At 33.8% G+C, this 12914-nt stretch overlaps 1 protein-coding gene across 1 annotated transcript; it reads right to left on the bottom strand.

The window, feature by feature from the left end:
- Window positions 1-323: 323 nt before the first annotated feature.
- Window positions 324-3183, bottom strand: LOC114195259 (beta-fructofuranosidase, insoluble isoenzyme CWINV1-like). Its single transcript, XM_028085662.1, has 7 exons — window positions 2951-3183; window positions 2754-2762; window positions 1702-2567; window positions 1284-1442; window positions 959-1197; window positions 772-862; window positions 324-698 (listed from the first exon to the last, which is right to left on the bottom strand). Exons 1-7 carry the CDS (start codon window positions 3114-3116, stop codon window positions 495-497), a joined length of 1734 nt encoding a protein of 577 aa, XP_027941463.1. The 5' UTR covers window positions 3117-3183; the 3' UTR covers window positions 324-494.
- Window positions 3184-12914: the final 9731 nt, after the last annotated feature.

The following is a 12914-nucleotide window of genomic DNA, read 5'->3' as shown; positions in this document are numbered from 1 at the left end:
ACGAAAGAATTACTTGCCAATTAAAATTCTTAGAAAAAATAGTAGGAAAAAATCTTTTCTTACAAATCTTTTTAACAAATTTGCAAGAAAATTTTCATGTAGTATGATAATTTGTAGCAGTGTTTAGAGTTTAAGATTTAAAATTTAGAATTTTTTGGTTGAATCTATTGATCCCTACAAAGTTATGAGTCCATAATTTTTATTAGATATGTTAGCGTTGTCCTGCATTAACAAAAATATATTAATAATGATATTTTAAAAGTTTTTTTAATATGTTTTAAACCATCAAAATCGATATTCATTCACATATTTTGAGAGAAAGAACAAAGAAAAACATAACAGAGATTTCAAATTTCACACATTACATGTCGTTCTAAAATAACAATAGACAACATAGTTATATCCTAGATATGACAATCATAGAGGGACCAATGTAGAGGGAAAAACAACACTAAGACACACATCCAACAGTGTCAAAAATCTTCTAACCCTTCTCAGGTATAGCTTATGTTTCCCTCATACCCAATCTCTGCTTGTTTCATGCTCCAAGCGTTCAGTTCTGAGACCACCACACTCTGGCTTCCATAGTTAAATGCATAAAGATGAGCATCTTTCTCTATAGCCAATGATGGATAAACTCTGCTAGTGATACAAACTCTCCCTTCATCACCAAAACTCTCAATAATGGAGTGGTCAATCTGCATAACAACAACACATCAAGCATATCTAAAACAAAGAAGAGTGAGTAATGCTTTTCAGAAATAGACATACCAAGCTTCTTAGTGAAATCGTTTTTAGATTTGAATCTATGTCAAAGATAGTTCCATATGTGGTTTTGTCAAGGTCATGCCTCAATGAGGACCTGTATCAATGTGTAAACAAAAATCTGTCTCAATCACAATTTACATGTATATGAACAAAAAACTATGTTGAGGGAATGTTAGAATTCAGAAGCAACCTGCTTTGGTCACTGCACATGAGGCATACATATGTATTGGGTGTTCTATAAATTCTGAAGAAGATTGCAGTGTGTTCTTTGAGATCCTTTGAAGCCAAAGCTAACAAACCAAATGGCCCTATTGTGCCACTTCTTGCTGCATATTCTTGGCTACAAAGTAGTTGGGGATCAACTCCATTTGGATCAAGAAACTCAGCCTTTTCTAGCTCAGGTACCTCAAACAACACTTCTACATCGGCCTTCAAAAGTTCAAAATTGAAAGCACTCACCATTGATGTGCTTGGTCTGAAATTTATCAGTGAAAATATAGAGTCTATTTACTTACCTGTGATGCAGTGATACCTGAGACTTCAAGATTTGATCCATGCACAAGATTCTCCCCCGTTATTCTTATGTGCTTGCCACGTAGTTGTTCTAGCTCTTCAAGTGGCCACTGAACCAATCGCTTCCCACTCTTATCAAGCCAAACTTGCCTTGGAATTGTCTACATGTTAAGAAAATCTTTAGAAACTTTAGTATGACAGGAATTGTTTGTATTATGAACATACACACTAATCTATCTATGATTACATCTGATGTCTGCATAACTAAGATGTCAAAGTTCATAATGATGTTATTTGGATTATATTGAACAATGATTAAGGTAACAAACTAACATAAAATTCTACATATCTGTCAAATATATCTCTTTGGATTGAATCTGATAAATGAAAACAATAGGGCAGCTGAAAAAACTAGAATACCTGTAGACCAGCCCATCCTTTCTGAATGTCATCTTGTGTGGAGTCAGATTCGTTCACCCATCCCCACAATATTCTCCTGTTCTTGGCATGGTCAAAAAATGACTTGGAAGCATAGAATTTACCATAGTCATACCTCAAGTCTGAACTAGTCCCTGTAAACCTTACATCAGGAATGAAGTTTCCCTGATCAGATGCATATTTACCAAGAAAATAGTAATCATGCAGCTTGCTTAGGTAGCTTATCTTCAAGACATGTCTGACACTTGGATTTTGCACAGATGTATCCACCCCATTTGTGCTGCCATTCATGTACACAGGAAAAAAGTCTGGACACTCACAAACCCCAGTATTTTGTGATGCATAAAAGGGATTAGGATCCACTTTCCAATTCACAAAATCCTCACTTTGGTAGAGAATTGCCTTCCCTTCATCACCATTTTGGGCACCAACCACTACCCTCCATTTCCCATCCTTTCCCTGCCAAGCAGTTGAAGGGTCTCTGAAATTATCAACTTCAACTCCACTTGGTGGAGTCATCACAGGGTTCTCAGAGTGTTTCACCCATTCCCTTAAGAAGATGTCTGATAGATTCTTTGGCACAGCTAGGTTCTGAACTTGATGTTTCTTATCATCAATTCCTGTGTACAAAATCATAGGCTCTTCTTTCCCAGGGATTATAGTGGCTGAGCCTGACCAACAGCTGTTAATATCATATGCTCCACTTGGTTCAATAGCATTATTCAGATGAATCCAATTGATGAGATCATAGGATACTGAGTGACCCCACACAATCCTATCACCAAAGGTTGCTGCTTCAGGGTTATGCTGATAGAAAAGGTGGTAAACACCTTTGTAGTACATAGGCCCTGAGAGATTAAATCAACATTAACGCCAGACATCCACAGAACAAGTGAGAAACTAGAAGACGATTTCTGCAGAAGTTGACTTATTTTTGTTCCGTAAGTTCTTATAGTGAAGTCTATTTAAACAGAACAATTTGATCCAATTTCACAAAAAGAACAAAAGATAGTTCTATAAATTCAAGCGCTTACCATTGGGATCTGCAAAATGAGCACATCCATGTCCAATTATGTCCGCAGAAACATATCAAATGAGAGAAGAAAAGGATTAGACTTATCAATGGTTCAACAAAAGAAACAGAATTGAACAGTAAACTGGTATTCCTACGAAGTATTAATGCTGAAATAGTAAAATTGGATTCACAAAAACTTGGAGGGGATAACAATACCATTCATCCAATTCTCTTGGGGTTGAAAGTGATAAGAAGTTCGATAAGGTTGCTTTGCAGTTGCTCTGGAATTGATGCTATGTGTGGAGAATGCTTGAATTCCATTTCCATTGTTGAGCAGAAAAGGAACTGCAACAAATAACAGTAGCTCTGCAATGATCTTCATGATGCAAGCATGAGGGAGAAGGAGAATGTCAAAAGAGCAAAAGGACTTAACTATGAGTTTTAGTTTGATAAGGTATATATATATACACAAGAAAAGGACTATTATATTTATTCACTGTGATCTGTCACTTTGTTGAAAGAGACAAATCCAAAACCAATCAGTTTTTAAAGTTACCTGGGTTACTAGTAAGGCATTCATTGGAGTCTTGAATTTCATAATATAAAATATCAAACCATCCTAGATGCTTTTAGAATTTAAAAATATATCATATGGTTTTGCTAAGATGACTCATGTATAATGGGTTTTTTCTTTATAAGAAGATGATATGCTTTTTCACCATTTATTTCTGATTTAATAACAATGGTTTGCTTATGATAAAATATGAGAAAATATCTAATTCACTCTTTATTGTTGACATTTGGAATAAGTGTGATCAAAGTTATGTTTTTAATTGGTTAAGAGTGGAATAGTGAAGGTGAAAAGAAATTAAACTCTTATCAGATTCTCTCCAATTGTTGGTCATAAAGCAAAAGGGACTGATATTGGAAACTCGTATCAGACGGGACAGGGAACAAATCACAGACTTCATAATGCAACCATGCATGCATATGCTTATGTTATGGCTAAACCTATACCAAGAGGGTTTGACATGTAAAAATCACCAAATGTTCTGTTAGAAATTTTATTTGTTGATGTGATTCATCGTGTACGTAACTTATATATTATTATGAAATTGTCTTATTTCTAGTCGATGTGGGACTTTCAACAGAATCTGTTAATTTGGTTGAGGAAGGTCATTATACCAAACGACTATTCCGCTACAGCTCTTAATCAATAAAACATGTATGTTTTAGAACACAAAAAATATTAATAATATGATGCAATGTTTCTTTATCTTTTTATTGATACAAGATTAAATTGCGTACAAAATCATAAAGCTTATACCAACATGTTCATCACCTAACAAATGAGTGAAATGATGATACTATGGATAACATGTGGCCGAAGCCATTAACACGTGCTATGTTAGATATAGTGCTCTCTTTCTCATAATTTTTTTTTTCATAATTTTTTTTTTCCTACAACACAAAGTAAAAAGAGAATACACCTTTTCAAAAGTTAACATGTGTTTGTTTCAGGTATTATTGAAGGTGTTGAATAGAAATTAGAGTATTAATCAAGAATACAAAAATCAGAAAGAATCACACAACACAGTTGGCTTGCATGTGAATGGGAAAATGTCATAATCTATATGTTATAATTTGTGAGCTTATATGGTGAAGGTTTTCCTGAACAAATATTCTTTTGAGTTCATTATTATCATGTGAAAGATGACTTAGACAGAGACCCATAATATGAGTTCTAATGGAAAATATTAAAAGGAATTTAAAGTCCAAGTCTTCTGAGAAATATTTTTCTTTTGGCTAATTCCTAAGACAAAACCGAATCATTGGAAGAGGCCATGTTATTTTGTTAAGGGTCTGTTTCATTGATTTGCATCAAGTGAAAGATCAAGACAACACACAATCATTTGTTTTATATTTGATTTCAAAACTTGTCGAACAACTTGCCTTATAAATAAATGGAAATGTTTTTTAGTCATTATTTCTAGAATTATTGGAAGGAAAATATGAGAAAAAAAATGCAGAGAAATAATTCCTTAATTTATGATATCTTAAGTATGAGAATGATCGATATTGTTCCGATACACCCAATAAATTTCACATCGCTTAGAAATTGAGGTCAAAGGTCAAGCGAAGTTTAAATACTCCTACCTCCCTTCGTCCTCTAAGATGTTTTTTAAGAACAAAACTGTGACAGTTCAAATGCTCCAAATTTATTTAAGCAAACAAGTTTGTTTTATTAATTGAGGATAATGTGAGTATAGGTTGGGTTTATCATTTTCTTATTTAATACAAAATTTTGATAGAAACATTTAATTTAAATTTAAATTTAATTTGATCATAACTTTAATAAGGGACGGAATCGAACCAGTCTAATCTTATCATTATAGATAGTTAAGTGGTAGGAAAAAAATATACAACTTAAACTAAGCATATAGTTATAAGTAAATATTTTAAAATTGATAAATTTACTATAAATATAATATCATGTAATGCAAAATATTCTCTATTGAATAAAAAGGTTTTATAACTAATATAAAATTATAAGGACCTGTGCTTTTGGGAAGCAAATTAGTCTATAAAATAATTTATAAGTGATAATTATATTTAAATTGTGTTATTTTTTAATGGCATGTTTAATTTAATACCCGTGTTTTACACAGGATATTTATGATAAGTTAAGGAGTATTGAAAGCTTAAATAGATTGGTGTTACTGGGCCTTGAGGTTGAATGTAACAGGTGTGAACTTATCAAATAAGGGTGTGCTATTTTGTTTTCTTCTTAACTTTATTGCTTTTATTATGACTTTAAAATTTACTAGGTTTATTGATTGGGATTTGATTTTATGTGGTTTTAAATATTTAGATTTCAATTCTTTAGAAATAATTGGATTTGTCTGTTTAAAATATTTAAATTGTATCATAAATTGAATTTAGGTTTACACAATTGTTTTAATTCATAGGTGGATCAAGTATAATGCGCAATTTGGACATAGAATAATGTTTAAAAACTCATTTAGAAAATGTTTTGTAGTTACAGATAGACCTAGAAACCAGTGATGCATAATGAATTAAGGAAATAATACTAAGAAATTAATCATTACTTTTCATAAACTTTTAATTGCACTACTTTTTTTTAGACTTTAAACTCAAAATTCTCGATTAAATTCTTGAGAGTGTGTTTGGATGAAGTATTTTAATGAAGCAATTCATTTTTTTGAAGAATTTAGATTTTTTTGTAATGAAATGCTTTGTTTGGATAGAGAAACTAAAAAGCATTTCAAATGCAAGCATTTTTTAGAAGGATTTCAATTAGTTAAATTAGTAAAAATTCAAATACCCTCAAAATAGGTGGAATTTGAAATTCTTCTCACTCAACCTCACATTCTAGACGATCCGGACGTGCACGACGACTAGACGTGCCCGACAACCCGGACGGGTCCGACGACCCAAACGAGCCCGATGACCTAGACAGGTTTGACGACCCAAACGAGCCCAATGATCTAGACATGCCCGATGACCCAGACGGGCCTGACGACCTAGACGGGCCAAACAACCCGGACGAGCCCAACGACCCGGACGGGCCCGACGACCCGGACGGGCCCGACGACCCGGACAGGCCCAACGACCAAGACGGGAACGATGACCCGAACGAGCCCAATGACCCGGACGGTCCCAATAATCCAAACGGGCCCGACGACTCGTACGAGCTAGACTATCCGAACGGGTCCGACGACCCGAACGGACCCGACGGTTTGAAAGGGCTCGTACGAGTTGTCAGGCACGTTCGAGTCTCGGGCCCGTCTAGGCCGTCGGGCCTGTCCAAGTCGTTGGACGTGTCGAAGTCGTCGGGCCAATCTGAGTCATCGGGCCTGTCCAAGTCCTCACCCCTGTCCGGGTCCTCGGGCCCATCCTAGTCGTCAGACTCGTTCGGGTCTTCGGGCCCGTCTGGGTGTACGGGCCTGTCCGAGTCGTTGAACTCGTCCAGGTATTTGGACACGTCTGGATTGTCGGGCTTGTCCAGCTCGTCGGGCCCATCCAGGTCTTCAGGCCTGTCAGGCCCGTCTTGATCGTCGGGCCCGTTCGGGTCATCGGACCCGTCTGGAGCATTGGGCCAATGACCTAGACGGGTTGGACCAGGCCATATTAATGAACTTGACGGCACAATCGTGCAGTATGGGCCGTCAGGCCTCTAGATCATCGGGCCACCCAGCCTGTCTGGGCTTCCCAATCGGTCCAGCTTGGGTGGGTCGTCGGGTCTAACCAATCTGGTTGCGTAGTTGGGTCTGGCCGACCAATCTGGGTTGTCGAGCATGTTTCCAAATTTATCATGAACTCAAAACATAATTAAGCGTAAAATAAATATTGTTAAAATTAAATTTTATCTCACAATAAATTCATTTTTTTTTTCAAACAAGAAATTGAAATGTAAGGTATTTTAATTTCCTCATCCAAACAAGTTATTTAAAAAAAGAATGGAATTTAATTACAAGCAATTCAAATACAAAGCATTTCAATTTCTAAGCATTGTTGAAATGCTCCATCCAAACACATGGTAAGGGTGTGTTTGGATGAGACAATTCAAGAGGGTGATTCATCTATTTGAAAATTTTGAAATTCTTTGTAATGAAATGTTTTGTTTAGATAGAGAAATTGAAAAGCATTTAAAATGCATGCATTTTTTTGAAGTATTTCAATTAGCTAAATTAGAAGAAATTCAAATACCCTAAAAAAGGTGAAATTTGAAATTCTTCTCACTCAACCTCACACTCTATACTCAACCCCAAACGAACCTGACAAGCTCGACAACCATGACGGGCTAGGTTGTCCATATGGATTAGAGGGCTTGACGACACAAACGGGTCAGGCAGGCCCAACGACCCAAACAAGTCGGGCAGGCCAGACGACCTAGAGGTATCAGGCAGGCCTGACAACCCAAGCATGTCTAATAGGCCCAACGACCCGACCAACTCGTTGACACGACAAGCCTGACCGACCTGATGGCCTAGATGGGCCCGACGACCTTGTTGGGTCGGGCTGGCCTAACGACACAAACTTGCGGTTCTGACGACCTAGTGGGGTCAAGTCGGGCCAACGACTTACATGGGTCGGGTCGGGCTGGGTCGACGAACTTGACGGGGCATTACCGACTCGTATAGATCGTCAGGCTGATCAGGCCTGTCTGGATCGTCGGGCCGACCCAGCCTAGCCCATTTGGGTTTCTCAACCGACTCGGCCCGGTTGGGTCGTTGGGTTGGCCCAATCTATTTTGGGTCATCAAGTCCGTTTCCAAATTTTTCATGAACTCAAAACATAATTAAACCTAAAATAAATATTGTTAAAATGAAATTTTATCTGACAAGAAATTCAATTATTTTATCCAAATAAGAAATTGAAATGTAAGTTATTTTAATTTCTTTATCCGAACAAGTTAGTTAGAAAATGAAAGAAATCTAAAATATAATATATTTCAATTTCTGAAATGCTTCGTCCAGGTAAAACTTAATTATTATGAATTTTTGAATCTACAAATTAGAATGATTAACAATGCTTTCTGAACACAATCACAAAACATGGAATCGTTTAACAAAAACCACAAAAGAGGATCATTTGATATACTTTGAAGAATTCACAACGCAAAAACAAAATTCACTTAGAGAAATAACTACGAAGATTAATAATTTTGACAAAGAAAATCACTAAACGGAAGTTTAATTTACTCAACGAAAATGTTGTACTACTTGAGAATCTATTGAACACATGTTGAATTTTCTTAATTAAACACTCCAAGAAGTTTCTACTATTAGCAAGCATATAATAACTCATCAAGATGTCACTTTGTTTAGTGAAATAAATTTCACAAAATAGCTCTTTAGTTAATAAATATAAAAACTAAAATCATCATATAACCATGGGTAGCAAAAAATATTATATCTTTAGTTCACTATTTTTACTTTTACTTTTATTTTTCATTCTTCAATTTACAATTATTGGTTTTTCTATTTTCCTTATTTCTTACTATACTTGATTCACTACAAGAAATTTGCTGATTTGCGAGAGAAATTAGTGAGGGAAAATTTTACTCGCTAATCTCTCGCTAATTAGAGACAAATTAGCAACAAATAAATATTGTAGCAAAGTTGTAGCTAATTAGTGAGGGACTAGATACAACATAATATGGTAGGTAAGTTGTAGCTAATTAGTTAGGGATTAAACACAACATAAATATGGTAGCTAAGTTGTTGCTAATTAGTTAGGGATTAGACATAACATATATATGGTAACTAAGTTGTAGCTAATTAGTTAGGAATTAAACATAACATAAATATGGTAGTTAAGTTGTAGCTAATTAGTAAGGGATTAAACACAACATAAATATGGTAGCTAAGTTGTAACTATTTAGTTAGGGCTTAGACATAACATATATATGGTAACTAAGTTGTAGTTAATTAGTTAGGAATTAAACATAACATAAATATGGTAGCTAAGTTGTAGCTAATTAGTTAGGGATTAAACACAACATAAATATGGTAGCTAAATTGTAACTAATTAGTTAGAGATTATACACAACATAGATATTGTAGCTAAGTTGTAGCTAATTAGTTAGGGATTAGACACAACATAATATGGTAGTTAAACTGAAGCTAATTAGTTAGGGATTAGACACAACATAATATAGCAGCTAAGTTGTAGCTAATAGTTAGGGATTAGATACAACATAATATGATAATTAAGTTGAAGCTAATTAACTATGATTTTAATTGTAAAATGATTTTATTGCTAATCCAAAACTAGTAAATAGAATTTCTAATTAAAAATAATAATATACAAATTATTTTATAAAAAATAAATTTATTAAAGAAATTTTTAAAAACTATCAATGTATTTAAAAATCTTCAAAAATATATTTTATTATTATATAAATTAATCCCTTATTTGTAAATTATTTTTATTATATATATATATATATATATATATATATATATATTATTTTATTTTAAATAATAACTACCATTTAACTAACACAATATTTTTTTCCATTTAAATATTATTACAAAAGGTATTAAAACAATTCTTATTAATTATATGAAAAATGAAATGATTAGCTATTATTTTGATAATTATTTATTACCTTTTATGCTATTTTTTTATATTTTATATTAATTTATTTGAATAAAAGAATTATTAAATTAATAATTAATTTATATTGTCACATATTATTATATATTATTATATTTATGGTACAGTTTGTTTTATTGTTTAAAAAATTTTAAATATGAAATAAATTATTTAGGATATATTATAAATAAAAATAAATTGTATGTACCTATTTTATTTATAAAATATGAATATTTAACTTGATTTAATTAAACACTTAACTTTAAAAAATATATATTTTATATAATATTATATATATATATATATATATATATATATATATATATATATATAATATATAATATAAATACTATAAATACTATAAATACTATAAATAAATGAAAATGATACAGAATATAGAATGAATATATTCGTATGAAACTTTAAAAACGAATTAAAAACATAAAGTATACAACTTAAAACTTAATTCTATTTGGTTGAAACTTTAAACATTGCTTCTCGGATGTCACTGTTCAAACATTCATGTCCTTTTGGTTGAACGGTCGGAGACTTGTAAGCATCTGAAGCTCGCATAAGAAGCTCACATCGAAGGCTGTCGGATTTCGTATAGTGACTCGCAGGCACCGAAAGCTCTCGCATCGAAGGCTTTCAGATTTCGTATAATGAAGAAGTGCAAACATTAGGGTTTTGATTTCAGCTTGGAGAGAGTACCGAGAAGCTCGGAAGTGAAGATAGTACCGAGAAGCTCGGAAGAGAACTCGAAGAGGTTGCAACGACGTCGAGTTTGGTTCCTAAATCAGGTTTATTATCTCGACCTCTGTCATTTCTCGTTCACCTTCTTCGAAGTTGGTTTGGAGAAAAAAAGTTTTCTAATCGATTAACTATTTTGAAGAGAACCAGGTTTGGGAGGTTGCAGCAATATTATCAAGTTCAAGTTTAGTTTCGTCGGTAGTTCAGATTGCAGCGATATAGTAGGTTAGTATGGTTCAGACAATTCATGATTTATTAGACTTGTAGTAAATGCTTAGAGGAAACACTATCATTTTTCTGCAGCTTGTAAGCTACTGTCAGGTACAGTTGAGCACAAGCTGAGAGATGTCTACATTTGTGTCTACATGTGTTATATGTCAATAATTTATCAGATTTATTCCATATTCCAGTAATTGCACAAATTTCTTTAAACTTACCGGGAAGGCAAGATGATGCAGTGTTAAAAGTCGCACACATTCCACACTTTTCAATCCCAATCCTTTTACACTGAGCAAGTATTCTCTGTATGTGTAAATCAATTTTATTATGGATATATTGCCTTACTGGAAAAAAAGTATCATCACTTGTGTGTGTTTTACTAGTGAAATGAGAGAGTTCAAGATGTTGGTTTCACCAACAAGATTAAATAAATGCTAACTTTATTGTACAAGAAATAGTACTTTATTAGGAAGTTTAATTAACCACTGGACTTACTTTGCTTTGTCTGGTGGAACGTCTCTCAGCCATTCAAGGTCAATGCTTCCATGTTCTTCAACCAGTCTATTCAGGAAATTCTGCATAGTGTATCATGTACTATAAGCTGCATTCATAGGGTGTCTGTCTCAAGAAAGTTATAAGTATTTCATGGTATTTTATTCTACTTGAATATGTTCTGTAAGCATGTTGTTCATACCCCGTTCTTTGATGGTCTGGGCAATTTCATTGACATCTACACATCTCACAGCATCCCAATCCAAAGAATCCATGGTGTTTGCTGTCTTTTCTCTTTTCCCAGCCTTAGCTTGTGCTTCTATTCTTAAACTATCCCAGTTAAAATCATCCTTTTGATATTTTCCTTGACCCTTGCTCTTTGTTTTTATTGGGGCAGAACTTATCTCATTGGTTCCATTCGTGGCATTTTTGTGCTTGCCAAGATCTGATCCTCTTTCTTTCTGCATAAGATCTTATATTACAAAATGATTGATTTACTATATATAGGAATCATATGAAAGTGCTATGGTAGAAAAATATGGAGAAGATGTATCAAAGCATCCTAAAGTTGATTCTGAAGTATGGATGAAAATGGGAGGTGAAAATAAGAAAGGTAGAATTCATGGTATTGGTCATAGCTTGGAACTTGCCATCATCAGTGTGAATGGTTCATCGTCATCAGTTGTAGGTCCTTCCACAAATCCAAATCATGCACCTCCAACAGAAGAAATCACGACAATAGCTACACAAATGTCTCAAATGCAACAAGAATTGCAGACACAGTTACATTTACAAACTGAATCTCAAAAGCAACTACAGATAGAGTTACAAGCACAAATAGAGGCACATGCACAACAGGTACAAGCTTAGTTGAAAGCACAAGCAGATATGCATGCACAATTTCAAGCACAATTCCAAGCACAAATGCAAGCACAAGTAGAAATGCAAAAGCTTTTACAACAACAAATGCATACACAAATGCAAACACACATGGAGTTTTTCAAGACACAAATATTTCCTGCATTAAAGATATCTTCACCATCGTCTGTCATGAAACATGGCGAGAAGAAAATATGAAGATGATGATGTTTTTTTTTTGTTTCTAAACACGTATTTTAATGATGTATGTTGACAATTGTGAAGACTACTTTCATTATGTTCATCACTTTTATTATTTTGAATGTAGTAACATTTGACATGTTTCATATAAAATGTTTGACAAGATTTATACTTAATGTTATATTTATGTCAAAATGCATTTCATAAGGTACAAGTAAAAGAATGGAATATTTTGGATTGATGCAATTCGCTACTATTTTTCTAGGGATTAAATTGTTGAATTGGCGAGGGCTTAGGTAGGCATTAGCTAGGGATAAGTTTGCTAGGGATTAGCTAGGGAATAGCTACAACTAGTTTGCTAGGGATTAGCGGGGGATTAGCTACAACCTATTTGCTAGGGATTAGCTAGGGAATAGCTACAATCAATTTGCTAGGGATTAGCTACAACAACTTTGCTAAGGATTAACTAGGAATTAGCTACAACCGATTTGCTATAGATTAGCTACAATCAATTTGCTAGGAATTAGCTAGGATT

The sequence above is a fragment of the Vigna unguiculata genome, chromosome 8 (genome assembly GCF_004118075.2).
Source record: "Vigna unguiculata cultivar IT97K-499-35 chromosome 8, ASM411807v1, whole genome shotgun sequence".
Classification (NCBI taxonomy): domain Eukaryota; kingdom Viridiplantae; phylum Streptophyta; class Magnoliopsida; order Fabales; family Fabaceae; genus Vigna; species Vigna unguiculata.
Note: the sequence above shows the minus strand (reverse complement) of the source record. Positions and strands in the feature narration are given on the sequence as shown.